The following is an 18840-nucleotide window of genomic DNA, read 5'->3' as shown; positions in this document are numbered from 1 at the left end:
GTGTCGGGGCCGAGACCTCGGGTGTGCTCTCACACCGCGCTCGGCGCTGCGGAAAGCGGCTGTGCTGCCCGCGGTGGGGAGGTGGCTGGGGTGAGGATAGACGGCGACTAACAGCAGTTCGCATTCCGATTTGATAGCTCAGAGGATTACTTCTTTTACGAATAGCCTGGAGTCTGAGTCATGTTGACCGGGACTGCGTTTTGTCACCTCCTGCAGTCCTGCCTGTGATTCCAGCCCTTGCAGGCTGAGCCTGGAGCTCGGGCGCTGGCCTTGGCGTGCTTTGTGTGCGTTTATCCGGAGCTGCTCTGCAAGGTGCTGTGTCTGCATCGCTTCAGAAATGCGGTTTGACTGCAGAGCCAAAAATTTCCTGCTTACCGGCATCTCTGTACTTGGACTTGCCTGACCAGATATCAAAGCTTGGATATCAAATCATGGAGGAATGCTTTTCCCATCCGCCTGGGTTCTACATCCCACACATGGGCAGCAGCACTGTTAATCTGAGCCCAGGCAGTTCTCATGTTCATATTCCTCATTTACACTAATTCTCCCAGAAATATCCCAGCTTTAGGTGCAGCTTGAGGTGCAGTAGTTGGTCAGGTGCACCACACTGGAAGAACCTGGTGTCTGTGTGGCTCAGCAGTGTGATAGTGAGTAGCAGCAGTGCATCAGGAAAGCTCATTCTGCTTAAAGTTCCTTGGGAGAGGGGACAGAAACATCTTGCTCTTTTGTAGCCTTGAGATAACAAGCTGTTGACATATCCCTCTAGGATTCATGTGCTTTTTTTCCTCTTGGAGGAGGGCCTTCCCGAGTCCCAGACAAAACCATTCCAACTCTGCTGGCTCAAACTGGTGCTTGCAGCAGGCTGGTGTTGGAAAAACAATCTGTACTCCTTGCACAGTGTGACCCGTGGATGAGGGCTGGGGGGATTGAAGGGCATTGTTGCTTCTCAGTCAGTTAGAGAAAAAAAAAGGTGGTTTTGTTTTGTTTTGTTTTAATTTTCAGGTCTTATTTCAACTGTCAGAATGGAGCTTGACATCCAGTGTGAGGAGATGAGCCCATCTAGATGGGCTGAACTTCTGACCACAATGAAATCCTGCACAACCATCAGGTAGTAACTAGTTGTGTATCATCTCTTCTAAGTAAGAACTGTTGAGTTTCTCTCCTGTACTTTTCATCTTCAGAACTGTTTGACTTGGGACTTAGAAACTACACAGCAACAGAAATAATTCTGCCTATTTTTATCTAGAAAGTTAATTTAAATGGAGGGAAAAACCCCCTCTACCCTCCTGCAAAGTCTTTTCAACTACAGATAAACATCCTTTGGTATGAAGTAATGTTGCCCTGGTTCTCTTAATTCTTCACTTGACCTTCAGAAGTACCTGCCTTGTGTGTTGAGCAAACGGTGTGAGGGAACCATCTCCTGCAGTGTAAGGTGTAGGACAGGGCCCAGGAGAGTGCCTCTACAATCTTTCCCCTCTGCTGGCTGGGAGTTTACACTCCAGGGGCTGGCATCATCTTGCTGGAGAGGATGGTGTGCATCATGCCAGCAATGCCTCAGACAACATCAGGCAGGTTGAAGGTGACTTGCTTTTGTTGTGCAAAGGAGCCTTTTGCAGGCAGCTTCATGGGCCTGGCCTTGATTTCCCAAGGCTTGCCTTGGGTGGCAGAAGGCAGTGGGATGATTATCCCCTGGGCAGGGGCTGGGCTGCTCTAGATATAGTGGATGAGAGTGACTGCTGCAGGATTGTTCCATCAGTCTTGAACATGATCCCATGGGGAGTCAAGTCTTGCCAGAGGGAGGGAAGGACAAGCCTAGTACAGCCTCAGTTTTCATACTGCTGTCTAAGGAGAAGTGGCCAGGCAACTTTTGGCAGTCCTGGCTGGGGCTGTGTGTGGGGCTGTAGGGTTCTTGATGATACTTTGCCTCATGTCTTTTCTGCCTTCCTCTGTGCTTCCCTGACTGTTCCGGGCTCTTAATCTTTGCTTGGCTCTCCTTTCAATTCAATTTCACCCTATGAATTTAGCCACAACTAGAAAAATGCTGATGTCTGGTGGGAGCAGCCACTGCCATACTGCAAACTCACAATTTGTTTGCTGAGATCCGTGGTGGAGGGAGGTGGTGCAAACCAGCATGACTCACCTACAGGAGACCAAGCTGCTGCTGGGTGTCTCTGGGGTTGGCTGAAGACCCAGCTTGGCTTTTCAGTGCAGAGCTAGTCTGACAGCCTGTAAGCTGCCTCTGGGTAGACGTGGCTTCAGATGGCAAGTAGTTTGTCACTTACTACTGATTAAATGAAGCTGCATCCTGCAGCTGAAGGGGCATGACTTGTGCCCTATTCTGTGCATCACAGAGGAGATGTGAGGCTTGGGGAACTGCTGTCCAGCCCAGCCTATGCTGCAGCCCTGCAGAGAGCACATCTTGATGTGGGCCATGCAATACCCACACTTATGGAAGCATCCCAGGAACTACAGAGGACTAAATTGCCCACTTTGCTTTCATGGGGGATGTTCCAGCCAGGGAGAATACAGCAGCTCTGAGGACTAACGTGCTCCTTCTCTCCTTGTCTTTCAGGCTGGATGACTGCAATCTGTCCAGCAGTAACTGTGAGGATCTCTCTTCTATCATCAATACAAATCCATCCCTCACAGAGCTGAAGCTGAACAACAATGAACTGGGAGATGCAGGCGTTGAATATCTGTCTAAAGGGTTGCTGATGCCAAGCTGTAGCCTACAGAAGTTATGGTAAAGCCCTACTGATTGTCTTGCTCTAACATGCTGTTGCAAATGAGTGTTTTAAGGTGGCTTAAAGAATCATTGGCAGAGGTATCAGCAAAAGCAGGTTTAATATAAAAGCGAAAGCACGGCAAAGTTCATTGGCAAGGTTCACTCTGTTGCTTACTAGATGGTTAAAGCACACACAGCAAAAGCAAATAAATGTAAAAGCAATCAATCTAAACCCAATATTAACCCAAAAATTATCTATGTGGAGGCTGAAGATGGGAGAGTGGGTGGGAGGGTAAGGATAGAAAAGGGTAAGGATAAAAAGGGATAAAGAAGAACCTCCAATTGAGTCAGAAGGTTCAGAGTACAGAGTTGCTCAACTGAGCCCCAGAACTCACCAGCAGTTTAGGCCTAAATGTTTTAACAGCACTTACTTAACAGCATTTAATCAATATCTTAAATTAAACAATTTGACAAATGATTCATATAGAATGTACTATAGCACAACAGTAACTTACAGCCCTAACTTACTTACAAATCTAAAGTACTTAAGTGTCTAGGAGTGCAACATTCACAGTACATTTGCTATAGCATATTTACACCTGCACATACACAGACCTAAAGAAGTCCAAGGTATTCATTGACCTGTGAAAAATTCCTTTCGAATTCCTTATATCAGGTGGCTTTCCAACTTCCCAAAGGGTGAAGGGTTAAGCCTCAACGAGTGGGAGTGTCAGCCCAGGATCCACTGCCATCATTCAGCAGTCCTCTGAGTGTAGCAAACTTGAGAGTTCACTGGCTCTGAGAGGCTCCACTCAGAGATGCTGGTCCAGGAGAGCTCAAAGGATCTCACTTTGGACCACTGTTTATAGGGTCACAAGAGAGTGGGCTTTGGTCATTTTCATCCTGGCTGCAAGTTGGGCTGGAAACTTTCTTTGAAAGTTTGATAACAAAAACATTATTCCACTTGGATTGTTATTCAGGCAAGAAATATAAGTTTCCAAGGCTGTTTGTTAATAAACAGGAGCTCATTAGACATCACTGGTTCCTGGGAACAGACAGTGCTTCTGAGATGCTCAAGAGGAGCTTAGCCCTGGTGCTGTTCATCAAGGCCAAGGCCTAATGAGCATTTCTCAGATCATAGTGCAGCCCAGGGGGAGAGGGAGGGATGCACCAGCACACATGCTTGCAGGCAGCTACAGGTGAAGTTGTGAGGCAAACTGGTCTATGGTGATAGTAAGAGCCGTGGTGTTGCATCTCAGCAATTAACTAGGTCAGATGGCTGGAAAATCCCAGCAGTTTTTATGGAAGTGGTATATTTATTGGAAGAATCCAGATCATCAGTGTGTCTTGCTTTGGGGAAAGGACAGGTAGGGTTTTCCCAGCCACACAAAGGCTTTCTGGTGACTCTCTTTAGACGAGGTAGCAGACCTTCCCCCAGCCTAGGCAGCTGAATTCTCTCTTTAGGCCAACTTAAACAAAAGGATGACCACGGAGGGCTCCCACTCTGCCGTTAGCACATACCTGACATGGTCACAAATGCATTTTTCAAAGGGCTGTTCTGCCAGTAGCAAGCATAGCATTTTGCATCTTGTCCAGCTTGCTTGCTCCTTTAGGAGCCAAGCAAAAGGTTGTTCTCTCTCATGAGCCTCAAGTGTTTCCAGCACTGTCAGTCTTTCTGCATTCTACCAGGCTCAAGCCTTGTCTTCCTAGCTGGACAGGGCCAGCATATCTGGGAGAGGTCCCCCACCACATTATAGCATTCATGGGCTTCCCTCAGCAACCCTTGGTGCAGGAGCTTTAGTCAGAGCCTGTGGCTGCTGGCCCTGCTCCTCAGAGGTTCTCAGAGGGATGCCTTCTCTGTTCAGCAACTCTTCTGCAGGGTACTGCAGTCTTCAGCTGCTGAGGTGGGTCTAGGATCTTCATGATACTACCTTGTAAACATTTGCCTTTTAGAGGAGATGCCTGCGTCAAAGTCTCTGTGTCCCCTGCAATGAGGGGGGACTTCCTAAACACAGAGATGGAAAGATGCAGCTCATCAAACTGCAGCTCTCTGACAGGCCTTCAAGAAATAACTGTGCCACTCTACACCAAAAGACCTAAGTAATTTTTCAGAGAGTTTGTCCTAAGCTTCAGACTTCTCCAGATGCTCAAGTAACAGCCTGGATTAGGCTTTTTCAGTTCTGTAGAAACACAGTTGTCCTTTTTTGGGGTTGTTGTGAAGTGCCTTAGGGAACTAAAGAGCAACCAAACCCAAGTCAAACTTAGTACCTCCATGCACAACAACTCTCCATTGCCATAAGGTCTTGTCTAATAACTCTACAAACACCCCATAGCAATACTAGCACAGTTCTTATGCTGTGTCTCCCAAGCCTGAGCGCGGCAGGGACTTTGAAATGATATCCAGGGATTTAAGCCAAGCTGGATGCAATTTTTACTTCTAGCTGCTCCCACATTTCTAGATGGGCAAGAAATTGTAAGATGCCATTGCTGGATCTCTGGGATAAGCCCTGTGATGATTAAAACACTTCTAGAAAGCAGTTACAGTGCTAGTTCATGTAGGGTGGATCCTTTTTCTGTTGGAGGTGCTGTATGAACAATTACACTGAAGGAAGCATGAGAGCTATTATTTGTGGTACAGGTGTAATACTAACTACAAAATATTTTGGCACACCTGTAAAAGAGCCACACTAACCTGGACATACTCCTTCCTAGAGGGTTATGCTCTGACAGTGCCACAGTGTCCTTTCCAAGTTCAAACCTCAGCAGATCCACCTCTCTGAGAAGAGTCTCTGTAATTCTGGGAGTGCATTTTCCTCACCTTGGTTACTTTTGTCCTTCAGGCTGCAAAACTGCAATCTGACAAGTGCCAGCTGTGAGACCCTCCGCTCTGTCCTCAGCGCTCAGCCATCCCTGACAGAGCTGCACGTAGGGGATAACAGACTGGGAACTGCTGGAGTGAAGGTGCTGTGTCAAGGGATCATGAACCCCAGCTGTAAGCTGCAGAAGCTGCAGTAAGTAGTCACTGGGCTCTTTTGGTCATCAGACAGGTCATGCTTGTCTTTCTCTTGAGACAAGCAGGAGTTTTGTTGCCAGTTGTGACTTCTTGTCATGCTTATTCTTGTGGATGGGTCTCATGGGTTTGTAAGGGTTGGGTGTCTCTTCCCTTGGGCTTTGTTTAGCCCTCCTGGCAGTGGTGGATATGAATGCAGGACCTCTCAGATGCCCAGGGCTGTCAGATTCTGCTGCACTTGGTCCTTGTTTTGACTGATCAGGACCCGGGTGTATTCACACCTCTCAGCTCCTCCCAGGAAGGCTTGGTGATGAGGCTGTGTGGTGGTGTTGCAGTGTAGAGCTCAGCTGTGTGCTCCAAGGCAGCACATTGCTTCAGTGGAGGACTAGTGTAAAAACTGTGTGGTTAATTACTTTTGCCAAGGACATCTGGGACCTAGCTCAAGCATAACAATGCTTCCTGAAATGAGCAGAGAGTTAAAAACTCTGATGGTTGGCTCTAGTTTTATGTATTGTCTGGTTTCAATTCCTATTGGTATGTTTTCTGCACAGCTGATTCTTGCAGTTAGTGGGACGTGGTGAAGACAGTTGGGTTTTGCCTGGACTTGGTTTTTTCTTGCAGGCTGGAGTATTGTGAACTCACAGCTGATATTGTGGAAGCTCTCAATGCTGCTCTGCAAAGCAAACCCACCCTGAAGGAACTCAGCCTGAGCAACAACACACTGGGAGATACAGCTGTAAAGCAGCTGTGCCGGGGACTGGTGGATGCAAGCTGCAACCTCGAGTTACTACAGTAAGCAAGAGCTGGTCATCTCTAATGGCAGCTAGTCCTGCTGGTAGTCATACTGTCCATAAAAACAGGAGAAATTATTGCCAGAAATGCTTGAAATTTAGGCCAGATCTTTTGATGGCTCAGATTTATGTAACTGGAATCTGCACACAGGTGTCTGGGGCTTTACTTGTGGCATTTTTGGTACCCTAGGTTCAATCAGCACTTACTCCTCACCAGTATCTCAGAGGAGAGGAGCAATCACCCTCAGTGGCTCTAGTTATTAACCTTGAATTACCAACCAGCTGAGTATGCTTATTCAGAGCCCCTTTTTGCTATAAAACAGAGATGCTGGTTTTGGTTTTGGCCCCATATCCCTAAAACTCCTCATGGAAGCACAATTCATTTCATCTTGCCCCTGTCCGTCAGCAGGGATTGACTGCCAGGGACTCTCTGTGTGGTACAGCCCAAAGTTCCTCTTAAAAAGGATGATCATATAAAGGGAGAGCGTGGCAAAAATGATCCTTGTATTAATGGATGTGAATAGGTCAAAGTGCCCTGCAGCCTTGTGAAATGCAGGAACAGTGTGTTGCCTTACCCAGAGCCCATCTAGGACACCTGTGTCCTTTCTGAGCCTGGCAGGGTCTTGCAATGCCCAACTGAGCTGCACTGGTTTGCAGCAAGGATCCAGCCCATAGGCCCTTCTCAGACTGAACTGGGGGTGTTGGAGTGTATCTGACAAAATGGATCTGGAGCAACAACTTCAATTGTGCATTTTCTTGCAGCCTGGAGAACTGTGGCATAACCAGTGATAGCTGTTGTGAGATCAGTGCTGTTCTCAGTAACAAGTCATCTCTGATGGATCTCTCTGTGGGGGATAACAAGATTGGGGACTCTGGTCTGGCTCTGCTGTGCCAAGGGCTGATGCATCCTAACTGCAAAATCCAGAAGCTATGGTAAGAGTGGGCAGAGGTTTCTTAAATTCCTTGTGCATCCTCTGAGCTATCTTGGTTGTGGTTTTCGTTTGCCTCTAAGCAGAAAGTTTCTCAGTGACTCAGCCCAGTCAAAAAAGAATGTCTCAACTGCAAATCAGTTAATACATCTCAAAACTGGGTGGAGGACACGATGGAAAAGCAGGGCCATGCTGAAATCACTTGTATCAAATTCTGGGGAGAGGGAAAATGGAAGTTTGTGATGGCTTCCTGTTGAGTTACGTCTGCTGGAATTGCGTGTTTGTTTTTTATGTGTTACAAACAGAGTTTTTGGTGCAACAAATGGATAGTAAAGAACAGGTTGCCCAGGGAGGTAGTGGCTGCCCAACCCTGGCAGTGTTCAAAGCCAGGTTAGATGGAGCCTTGAGCTACCTGCTCTGGTGGGAGCTGTCCCTGCCCAGAGCAGGGGGTTGGGACTAGATGATCTCTAAGGTCCATTCCAACCCCCAAAATTCTAGGATTCTGTGATGCCTGAGTGGGTTTTGTAAAGGACAGAACAAAATGAGATGATGTAAGCAGAAATTCAGAATACTAAAATAGGACTCTGTTTTCTAATCTAAGTCATTCTTGGGAGAAAATCTTATTTTGCTCTTCCCTGCAGGTTATGGGATTGTGACCTCACAAGTGCTAGCTGTAAAGATCTTTCCAGACTCATGAGCACGAAAGAGACCCTCACAGAGATCAGTCTGATAGACAATAACCTGAGAGACTCGGGGATGGAAATGCTGTGTCAGGCGCTCAAGGATCCAAAATCTAAACTTCAGGAGTTATGGTGAGCTGCTGTCAAGTTTCACATACCTTCTGCCTTCTTTGGGAGCCTCACTGAAGAAAGATGTAGGTGAAGTAATGCCCACCAGATTGATCCTCAGTTGCAGTGGTTCCATGAACAACTTGTGCCAGTTACCTAAAGTGTTTATGGACTTAAAGAGCTAAAGGGATTTGTATTTCTAACCTCATAGACACCTTGAAGTTCTGCCCCATAGTCATCCTATTGTAAGCGATAGGAGGCCAAGCTTCAGTTGCAGAGCTTCTAATAGATTTTATCATGCAACAAAAGGCAGCTAAGAGACTTTTGAAGTTTGAAAGGCCTCATGTAATAACAAAATGAGTGCTGAGATCAAATATCTCATGTTCTTACTGGATCTAAGCTCTCTCAATGATGAGCCAAAAGAAAGCTCTAGTGACATAAACGGTTCTCAGCATCCTCTCTTGTCAACTATATTACCTTTTAGGCTGGGATGGTCAGGTGGCCAGGAGAGGAAATTTTTTCTTTCACCTAGAACTTGAACAAGCAGCACTTGAATTTTCCTACCTTGCAAGTTCAGCTCCTGCCCCCAGCTGGGTTCTTCCCCTGCCCTGGTGGCCTGGAAGTCAATGAGGTGCCACAGGAGTGCATGGTGGAGCCCAAAGTGACTGTTAGAGCAGCACACTTTGATTGCTCCTGTGCTTTATGGGCAGGTGCCCTTCCTACGTGCACTCTCCCAGACAGACATACCACATAGACTGGGAGAGGTGCTGCTTAGAAAGGACCAAGCAGATGGGGGTTGAGAGGACTACAGTGACTGTGGGAAGGTACTGGGTTCCTGTTAAGCAGATGTGAGGAAATGAATTGTGCCTGATACTCTCTAGATCTTCCACCTAGATCTCACATCACTTTTGCCTTGCAGGGTTAGGGAGTGTGGGCTCACGACTGCATGCTGCAAGGCTGTCAGCTCTGCTCTCACCATGAACAAGCACTTGAAAGTGCTGCACATAGGTGAGAACAAGCTGGGAGATGCAGGTGTTGAACTCCTGTGTGAAGGGCTGCTGCACCCCAACTGCAACATCCAGTCCCTATGGTAAGGTGCACCCTCAGTTGTCTTCTCTCTTGCTGTGTTACCCTTCCAAGAGTGTGCAGGGAGAGGAAGATAGCAATAGGTGGTAGCATGGTATTTTTGGTAGCCATCCACAGACATTGCCCCAGGTGCAGAATCAAAAGTTCATGGTGTAGTGTACCTTTAGGATCTAAAGCAAAGCATGGGGAAGCTGAGTGATCTTGCTTTATTCTGGGAGCTGTGCACTGTAGAGCTTCCTGTGCCCTTCTCTGAGCTTGCCCTCAGGGCCCCTCAGCTGGGACACTGAGATGGGGGAACTGCTGGTCCTTAATTCTCTCCCAGAGCCTGTCCTGTTGCCTCCTACTTCCCTCGTCTCTGAGTGCCAGCACAAGTGTTTGTCCAGCCTCACTGGTAGGACCAAGAGGCCAGCTGGAGCATCCAGCACCATAGTGGGACTTTCCTTCCCCATCTGTCCATTCCCCTCCCAGCTGGACACTGAGCTCTGGACAGTGTCGTGCTCAGGGCACTGTTACTGTCTCCTCCATGCCCTTTGACAAGCTGTGCTCCACTGCCTGAGTCTCACAGTGAGCGAGCTGAGCAGATGAGTTGTGGGAGACATCAGTAGGACTTGAAGTCTCTCCCAGAAAGATATGTTTGCTGACCAGTTGAAGCTGTTTGGTCCTCAACTGAGAGGCCTGTTGCCCTTTTTAAAAAGATGGTTGCAAGTCTCAATAAGTTAGTAGTAATAAAGTTTAGAGATGATTTATGATCAGTTTAAACCAAAGAGAATATTATGCTTGATGATCAGGTTGGGAATATCTTCTATGGGTTCCTTCTACCCTTGTAGCCACACACCATTGAGCTTTAGGGAGGACTTTTGGACAGTCCCCATGAGGGTGGCTGTGTCCGTGGCAGGATCACAGCCCAGCCCCTGCTGATGTCTCAGAGATTCCAGCTTAGCAGGGTTCTCTGGTCCATGCTAGGGATGTCCACACCTATTTCCTGAGTGTGGGCTGATGGTCTCTAGAGCCACAGCTCACTGCACTGTCCTCCCTCCTCTCCCTGCAGGTTGGGTAACTGTGATCTGACTGCAGCCTGCTGTGCAACCCTCGCCACCGTCATGGTCACCAAGCAGTGCCTTACCGAGCTGGACCTGAGCTACAACCCTCTGGGAGATGAAGGCATCAGGAAGATCTGTGAAGCCTTGAAGAATCCCAGCTGCAACATGCAGCAGTTAATGTGAGACATGTTTGTGGCTCTGTTTGTGTTCTCTCTAGCAGGTGGTGAACTTGGCGAGCTGGGAGGCTGTGGGGAGGGGGGCCACAAGCACTGGCTCTCTGGGAATTGCACCTGAAGGCAACTGGTGACCAGGAGGGATTCAAATGCCATCTGCATGTTGCAAGACACTCATCATCCTTTCCAAGTGAAGTGACCACAGTGCCTTGATCTGCTTTGGTCTGTAGGGCCCAAGAACAAGGGGAAGGTGGTGCTGGGGAGGAAGGGTTGTAAGGCATGTTTCTGGCTGTTGGGTCAGACTCTAGAACCTAGATGGGACCCTTCCTGTTATATGATCTTCCCCTACTGGCCATTTGTGCATCTTTCCTTAGTGGGAGGATGCTTACTAAACCAACTTGCCTTTCTGTTTTGGTGTAGTTTGTACGACATTTTGTGGAGTGCTGAAGTGGATGATGAAGTGAGAGCCTTGGAAGAGTCCAAGCCTGAAGTGAAGATCATTTCATGAGTGGTGACTGCCTGCAAAGCAACATCAAAGCAACATCCTCTTCTTAATCTGAACTTTTCATACATAAAACTAATTAACTTAATAGAGAATTCTCTTGTACCAAACCTGTTTGTGGATTCCCCAAGTGAGTGTTGGGGGAGCTGATCAACCTTCTGTGCATCTCCGGATGTACTAACTGAGGCACATGAAAGCTGCAGCATCACTATCCTTGAAATAAACAATTACTGTCTTATAGAAGTGGGTCTCTAGCCTTTAGGAGCTCTGTAATCCTATAATCCCTTCTAATGAATTAGTTGGGCTTTAAAGAGAGCTTCTTTCCCAAGGCAAGAGAACTACCCACTGTATTGTTACTGGGTGGTGCTTTTGATAGGTCTCTAGGGAAGACTCTCAGAAAACCTAAGTGTTTTTTAATCTAAAGTGGAGCTCTCTCCTGCCTTTCTCTGGAAGAGTTCTTGGAAAAGCAGTGGTGGCCAAGGCACTAGAGAGGAAAGAAATGAGCAGCCATTCAGCTGCGTAGCATCAAAATTGGTGCCTCTTGAGGAGTGATTTTCCAACAAACAAAATATGCTGTGTGCATTTTTGCTAGTATGGGAAATAGTGAAATGATTGATATGTTTGCTCTGGCAAAGAGTGGTTCTACAGGAACTTTGTGCTTAATTTTTCTACTTATAAAAATAAAATATATCTGTATATTTCTCCTTTAAGGACAATCTAATCACTTCTGACCTGCAACACTACTAACACCTTGGTTTATGTCTCTGCTTTTGGTAAGTCCCTAGCTGAAACATGTCAGGAGAAGGTCTTACTCAAAGCTCTGGGTAGACCACAGGCCTAGAAGACATTCCAGTTTTCAGGGGACACTGACTGGGTTTTCTTGCCTACTCAGAGTTTTAATAAACCTTATTCCAAGGGAAAATTCAACTGTTGCATGCCTAAAACACAAAAGAATGAACATAAAAAATGTAGGAGGCAAACCTGGCATTGCCCTGGGCTGTCCTTGCAGGAAGAGTGCTGAAGAAATCCCATTCCCCAGTGTCTCTTCCTAGAGTGGTCACTTGGTATTTCCTTCACTTGCAAATCCTGTGTGGGCACCCAAGTTAAAGGTGTCCTCGGGGCTTTGGCTTCTGATGCCCACATGTTCATCCTGTGGAGGCTGTAATTGGCTTTTCTTTGTTGGGAAAGGTGAAGGTTCCACGCGGGGAAGCAAGTGGCCGACTCCGTGTGGGTGATACAGCAAGATCCAACTTTATTGTCCGACAGGCTCTTTTTAATACAGTGCAGGACAGGCATACAATTATCAATCATTTTTAATTGGCTAGGCTCTAAAGATAGCATTCAGGTACTCTCCCTACTCACAGCTGCAGCTGTGAGGATTATCTCTTGCTTTCCCAGGCTTGGGTGCATTCCTAGCTGTTTGTCTCGAACTTGTTTGTCTCACCCTCAAGGACGACTTACCCCTGCCATCTGCCCAGCTGAGTTACTCCCTATCTATATAGTTACTATCTCCAGAGCCTTGCTTGTACACTGCATTCCCAGGTGCCTTCCCAGGACTGTGTCCATGCGTTCCCAGGGGACTGTGTCCTTGCTCTTTTTAGCTTTCCCCAGGTGCATACCCAGGATCATGTCCCACCATTCTCCAACATTTCTTGACCTAAAAGTTGTGACCTAAGCATAGTTTCTAAAATAGCTGTTGTGGTTTAACCCCAGACAGCAGCCAAGCCCCACAGAGCCAGTCATGCTCCCCCACCAAAGGGATGGGGGAGAGAATCAGAAGCGTAAAAGCTACAAAACTCATGGGTTGACATAAAGACAGTTGAATAGAGAAAGCAAAAGCCACACACACAAGCAAAGCAAAGCAAGGAATTAATTCACTGCTTCCCACAGGCAGGAGGTGTTCAGCATCTCCAGGAGAACAGGGACCATCATACAGAACAGTTCCTTGGGAAGACAAACACCATCACTCCAAATGTCCTCCCTTCCTCCTTCTTCCTGTCACTTTACATACTGAGCATGATGTGCTATGGTATAGAATATCCCTTTGGACAGTTTGGGTCACCTGTCCCAGCTGTGTCTCCTCCCAATCTCCCATTCACCCCCAACTCCCTTGCCAGTGTGGCAGTACAGAAAGCAGCAAAGGCCTTGGCTCTGTGTGAGCTCTGCTCAGCAACAACAAAAACATCTCCGTGTTATCAACCCTGTGTTCTGCTCAAATCCTAAACATAGCCTCATACTAGCCACTGTGAAGAAAATTAACTCTACTTTAGCCCAAACCAGCACAGTAGCCTTCACAAACCTCAAGTAGTGCCTGAGAAGTAGCTCACTTCTGTCCTCGGGCAGGCATGAAGGATAGGATCTCTTTTTCTCTTGAGGCACGTCTCTCAAGTCTGCCCCAAATAGTGAAAAACCACTCCTTTTTGCTTCAAGAGCTATTTGGTCTTCTCTTACTTAAAACCTACCCATTCTGATGGGTTCATAAATGCTTTTCAATTCATGATTGCTCCTGGAGTTGGCACACATGGATTCATCAGAAGCTGAGGGATAAGAGAGAGGGGCAGGAGCCACAAAAATTAGGCATCTGATTGGGTGTAAAGACAGCACTGTAAAAAGGTTAGAAGTGGATTTCTGAGAGTACCTGGTGTGGTGGATGGAAGAGGATGTCTGAGAGGGAAGCAGAGCTGCTTTTGGGCTGCTCTCAAAGCAGGTCATGGTCAGGCAGGTTGATGGTCCTATCTGGTGTGCATGGGCTGAGGGCTGACACCCAAAGTCCAACCTGGGCTAAACTAGCCCACAGCAGCACCTGTGCATGGGCAGGACACACTCCCTGCAGCATCCCCAGTGCTGGCTACCCAGTGGGGGGCACTCTGTCCTCACTCTGCAGCAGAAGTCACCACTGTGCTGGAAAACATCTCCTCTTCCTCCACTGCAGGCAGAGGAGCACTGGGAAGGGGCTGTCATCATGGGCCTTCTGCATGTTGTCAGAGGTTCAGCCCCCAACTGTGTTCCCACCTGGGCTGCAACCCCACGCCTGCCTTGGGTCCTGGAGTGCTTTTGCATTTCCTCCAAGAGCACAGATGGAATTTGGAGAGGTCTCTGCAGCACATGCCACGTGTCCAGCTGCCAGCTTCAGCACAGAAAACCACAGGAGCCATGTGGTATGTGCCAGGCCAGCATGGCAGAGTTCTGCAGGTCCAGCCAGGATGGGGAGGAACCTGTGCACACTCAGAGCTTGTGCTGTGTGATGTGAAGTCTGGTGGATGGCTCTAAAGAGCAGGTATAACTCCTGGGATCCAAGAGCAAGCCACTGTAGCAAGAGACACTTATAAACAAGACTCAAGCAAGGATCTGTATTCCTAAAAACTGATGTGTTTTATTCATCTGTTAGTTGGTCCAATTCACTTCCCTGACATACCTTGTCCCAACAACGAACTTGGGAGAGTTGAAAGCCAGAGAGATTTGCTTCTGCACTTTGGATGTGTGGGTCACCACCAAGTTAAGTGAAAAGGAGTAGTCAGTAATTGAATCCCAAACCTTTCACGTGGACTGGAGAGTAGGCTGGCAGTCAGAGCCTTGCTCATACCAAGACCACAACTGGAGCACTCAGCAGCTCCTGGGATGTTGAGTCCCATTCTGGTTCTCAGTCAGGGCAAATGGTTGGACACACTTGGAACAGTGAGTTGTAAGCACTGACTTTCTCCTAGCAAGGGCTGTGTTTCATATAGTACAGTAAAGCTTAAAGACAAAATTGTGCAGCCAAAATTGAAGATTAAGAAATACAGGTATGACTTTCAGTTTAAACAAGTACTAGAACCTTAAAAAAACATGTCCCAGAGATCTTGAATCCAGAGAAAACAGGTCTTTGTTTCAGATGTCAGTAACAGCAAGCAGTGGTTTGGTGTGTGGCAAAACTTCAGGTTTCTGCTGGTAGTTTAGGATTCTACAATAAATTTAACTTTTCACTCATCACAGCATATGATCTCTAGCAGGGAGGTCACAGTGTTCCAGCTGATGTTGGCAGAAGCAGTTAAGCAAATATTACTGTCCTAGCAAACAGTTTATACCCCAACCAAACCTGCTACTTGCTTTGGAAGATCATCCCTGACTGCTCTCCTGCTGCCTGGGCTTTTCTGGAAGGAGCTCCAGCACAGCAAGACCCCAGGCACCAGCTTCAAATAACAGAGATGCTAACAGCGATTTCAGTGCTGCAGCAGAATCTGAAAAGGGAAATCAAGCCAGCTGTGTTGGAAGAGTTAACCACACACAGCTTCCCTTTTGAAAACAGTGCTTGGCATCTGAGTCACTCCCAAGTCTCTGTTAAAGTAGCCTGAAAAGGAGTTACTTGCTTGAATTCCCCTTTTGCACAGAAAATTTTAACTTTTCATTATCATTTCCAATTTAACCTCTTCCTTTCTGTGTGCTTATTTCTTTATTCACCCCTTCCTCACAGCACCTCCTTTTCACTTCATCTCTTTTACTAACCAGGAAAACACACTGTAAAAAGAAGAAAAAACCCCCCAAACAATAAAACCACACCTAAAAGCTAAAGAGGAAAGTCCCTCTCTCTGCATAGGGCAAGAAGTGTTTTGATCTACTTTACCCACTCCCCTGCTCACAGCTGCAAACAAGACTCAAGCAAGGATCTGTATTCCTAAAAACTGATGTATTTTATTCATCTGTTAGTTGGTCCAACTCACTTCTCTGACATACCTTGTCCCAACCATGAACCATGAACTTGGGAAAGTTGAAAGATGGTCATCTTGCATTTCTCCTCCCAGGACCCATCACCACAGCCCCCTGTTTTCTCATTTCTCCCACTCACTTAGCACTCACATCATAAACTCTGGCCAGTCAAGTGTGCTCTGAGGTTGGCAAGGACTTACAAATTGGCAGCTTGATGACTATGTGAGGTCAGTCTCTCAGCTAAAGCAGCTGCATCCACCATGAGAGGAAACCTCCCAGCAGGAAGAAGAAACTGTACTGGGTCAGATGTCTGACAGATGATAAGCCTTTCCAAGCTAGAGGGCAAATCGGTGGCACATGGGATGTAGGACTGTGTAGCTGAGGGGATGGAAACTTTAATAGGCCAATATTGTGTCACAGCCTATCTGGGTTGCAATTAGAGGCAGGTATGCAGTGGGAGAGGTGAATTGTTGGCAGTTCCTCAAGCCTTTGAAGATGTTCCGCAGCAGACACTTGGAAAAAGTCCTAAGACAGGCTGTGCTGCCATCAGACTGGCACAGAGCAGCCCATAATATCTGCAGAGGGAAATAAAGCACCAGCACAGCTGTCATTTGCACAGGCATCCTACAAGCAACTCATGCAAATCCTCTGGTGCTGTTGGCTGTTTCCTACTTCACTGGTAATTATCACACCCCAAGAACCACAGCATGCCATGAGGAATGCACAGCCCAGTGTGTCCTGCACAGCCAGCACTTCTCACCCCAACATCTTTACACCCTCTGTATTGCTTTTGCCTTGCTTCACACTTCACTTCCATGCCTAGTTCAGACCCTAATTATGCTTTGCAGATGATTAAAGTACCTCTGCTTCTGGGTACAGAAGTGCTCCACAGGCCATATCATAATTGTGTGGAAAACATTGCCACCCTCCATGACTTCTAGGTGCAGCTTAGCTAATTGAGCTCCTCATAGCTGAGTTAGATACATCAGCTCATCTCTCGTGTGCCGTAACCGCAAACCAAGTCGTGAGGCTGCACTTGGAGATAATTAGAATAGAAAGCACCAAAGAGTTTTCTCCATGGCACTTCCCACAAAGATAGGGGAAAAAAGACTGTTTTGTTCATCCCTGACTGCAGTGGGGAGCTGCTGCTTTCTTCACAGCAGGGTCCCAAGGGATCCATTCCCCTCTCTGTGCCACAGGATGCAAAGCAAATCTAAATTAGACATGGTACATGGCATGCAGCCATGTCTCCTAACTACACTGGGATCAAAGATAGCTGTAATCCCAACAAGGTGGGTTAGAGTCAGCTAATGAATGCTCTGGGGAAAAAATCTGGCTGGATTTGGACGACTTGATAGAAAGCAAGCAGACCTTCCCAGGCTGGAGAGACAGTATGGGACTGATCCGAGGTGTCTCAGGGAAATTCATTGAAGCCCAGGTGCAAGAAGGAGTGAAAGGAAGGAGGAAGGAAAGCATTGGAGAATCATAGAATCATAGAATTTTAGGGGTTGGAATGGACCTTAGAGATCATCTAGTCCCATCCCCCTGCCTGGGCAGGGACACCTCCCCACTAGACCAGGTTGCTCAAGGCTTCATCCAACCTGGCCTTGAACACTGCCAGGGTTGGGGCAGCCACAGCCTCTCTGGGCAACCTGTCCCAGGGTCTCACCACCCTCACAGGAAAAAACTTTTTCCTAGCATCTAGCCTAAATTTCCCCTCCTTCAATCTGAACCCATTATCCCTTGTCCTGTCACTCCAGTTACCAACTGAGAGTCTCTCTCCAGCTTCCCTGTAGCCCCTTCAGATACTTGCTGCTGTGAGGTCTACACACAGCCTTCTCTTCTCCAGGTTGAAGAGCCCCAACTCCCTCAGCCTGTCCTCATAAGGGAGATGCTCCAGCCCTCTAATCAACTTCACGGCCTCCTCTGGACTTGCTCCAACAGTTCCATGTCCTTCTTGTGTTGATGGCACTAGAACTGTGTGCAGTATTCCAGGTGGGTCTCACGAGAGAAGAGTAGAGGGGGAGAATCACCTCCCTTGTCCTGCTGCCCACACTCCTGTGGATGCAGCCCAGGATGGTGTTCTAGATCCTTTCTCACCTCCTTCCACAGTTCTTGGCCCCATAATCTCCATGTAACTTAGCACCATCTTCTGAAAGAGAGAACCACTCCTGCTTTTCAGATGGCTCATTGCCTCTCAGTGTTTAAAGCCTCCTTAGGCTCCTGGATTTTATACCTGGCAGCCCTGGAAGGGTATGGGATGGCATTGGCACAGCTGAGACTATGGATCTAGCTCCAGCAGTGTGTGCAAAGATTTCCCATTCATTGCTGTCATCCAGCTGCTACAGTGTCAGTGCCAACATCCACAGGACATACTTGTCAAAAAAAATAAAAATAAAGAGATTCCTTTGATTTGGACAGAGTGAAGAGTTAAAACAACAGCATAGCAAAACCAGATGAAAAGCACATGCTTCTAGCCTGCTCATTTATCCTGTGCCCATAGAGGGCTTGCAGAGCTGAAAGGACTTTATATATCCATATGGATTGGTTTCAAGAGCACCAAGGGGTTATAACTGCTCTCCTCAAGCATCTAGAAGCTCAGTCTTTCTCCTTCATGTCCTGCCCAGTGCCTGCTGGACATCTCCTGGGAGCTGCAAGAGAGCTCCATGTACAGCAGCTCTCACTGTGAGCCTGACAGACAGATTTTCCAAGCAGGCACCACGTCCAATACTTCAACCTCCCTGCAGATGAGTGAGCTGAGATTATACCCATGGATCACAGAGAAAAAGAAGAGATAAGAGAGAAAAGGAGAGGAGAGGAGAGAGTAGAGGAGAGGGGAGGAGAGAAAAGAGAATTATCTCTTCCCACCTGCTTCTTTCTCCTCGTCCCTTCCCAGCTGTGTAAGGTCACAAGCCATGACCATGCCCCATCCCACTTCTCTTGTCCAGAAGCATCAGGCCCAAGAGCCACCTGAGCAGAGTTTGCTACTCTGTTCCAAGATACATTTTTATTGTAAGAAGGTCACAAGGCTGTCTCAGAAAGTCTAAACCATACAGTATTGACACCAGGTGGTCAGTGCCAGCACCTGTATGATGGCAATGTTAACACTGGAC

General features: G+C 47.4%; 1 protein-coding gene across 1 annotated transcript; it reads left to right on the top strand.

Moving 5' to 3' along the window:
* The first annotated feature begins 1006 nt into the window (after positions 1-1006).
* Positions 1007-11658, top strand: RNH1 (ribonuclease/angiogenin inhibitor 1). The gene is made up of 9 exons (XM_009079253.1): positions 1007-1108; positions 2573-2743; positions 5566-5736; positions 6357-6527; positions 7289-7459; positions 8097-8267; positions 9163-9333; positions 10378-10548; positions 10963-11658. Exons 1-9 carry the CDS (start codon positions 1023-1025, stop codon positions 11048-11050), a joined length of 1371 nt encoding a protein of 456 aa, XP_009077501.1. The 5' UTR covers positions 1007-1022; the 3' UTR covers positions 11051-11658.
* Positions 11659-18840: the final 7182 nt, after the last annotated feature.

Source organism: Acanthisitta chloris, unplaced genomic scaffold (genome assembly GCF_000695815.1).
Source record: "Acanthisitta chloris isolate BGI_N310 unplaced genomic scaffold, ASM69581v1 scaffold7787, whole genome shotgun sequence".
Taxonomy (NCBI): Eukaryota; Metazoa; Chordata; class Aves; order Passeriformes; family Acanthisittidae; genus Acanthisitta; species Acanthisitta chloris.
Note: the sequence above shows the minus strand (reverse complement) of the source record. Positions and strands in the feature narration are given on the sequence as shown.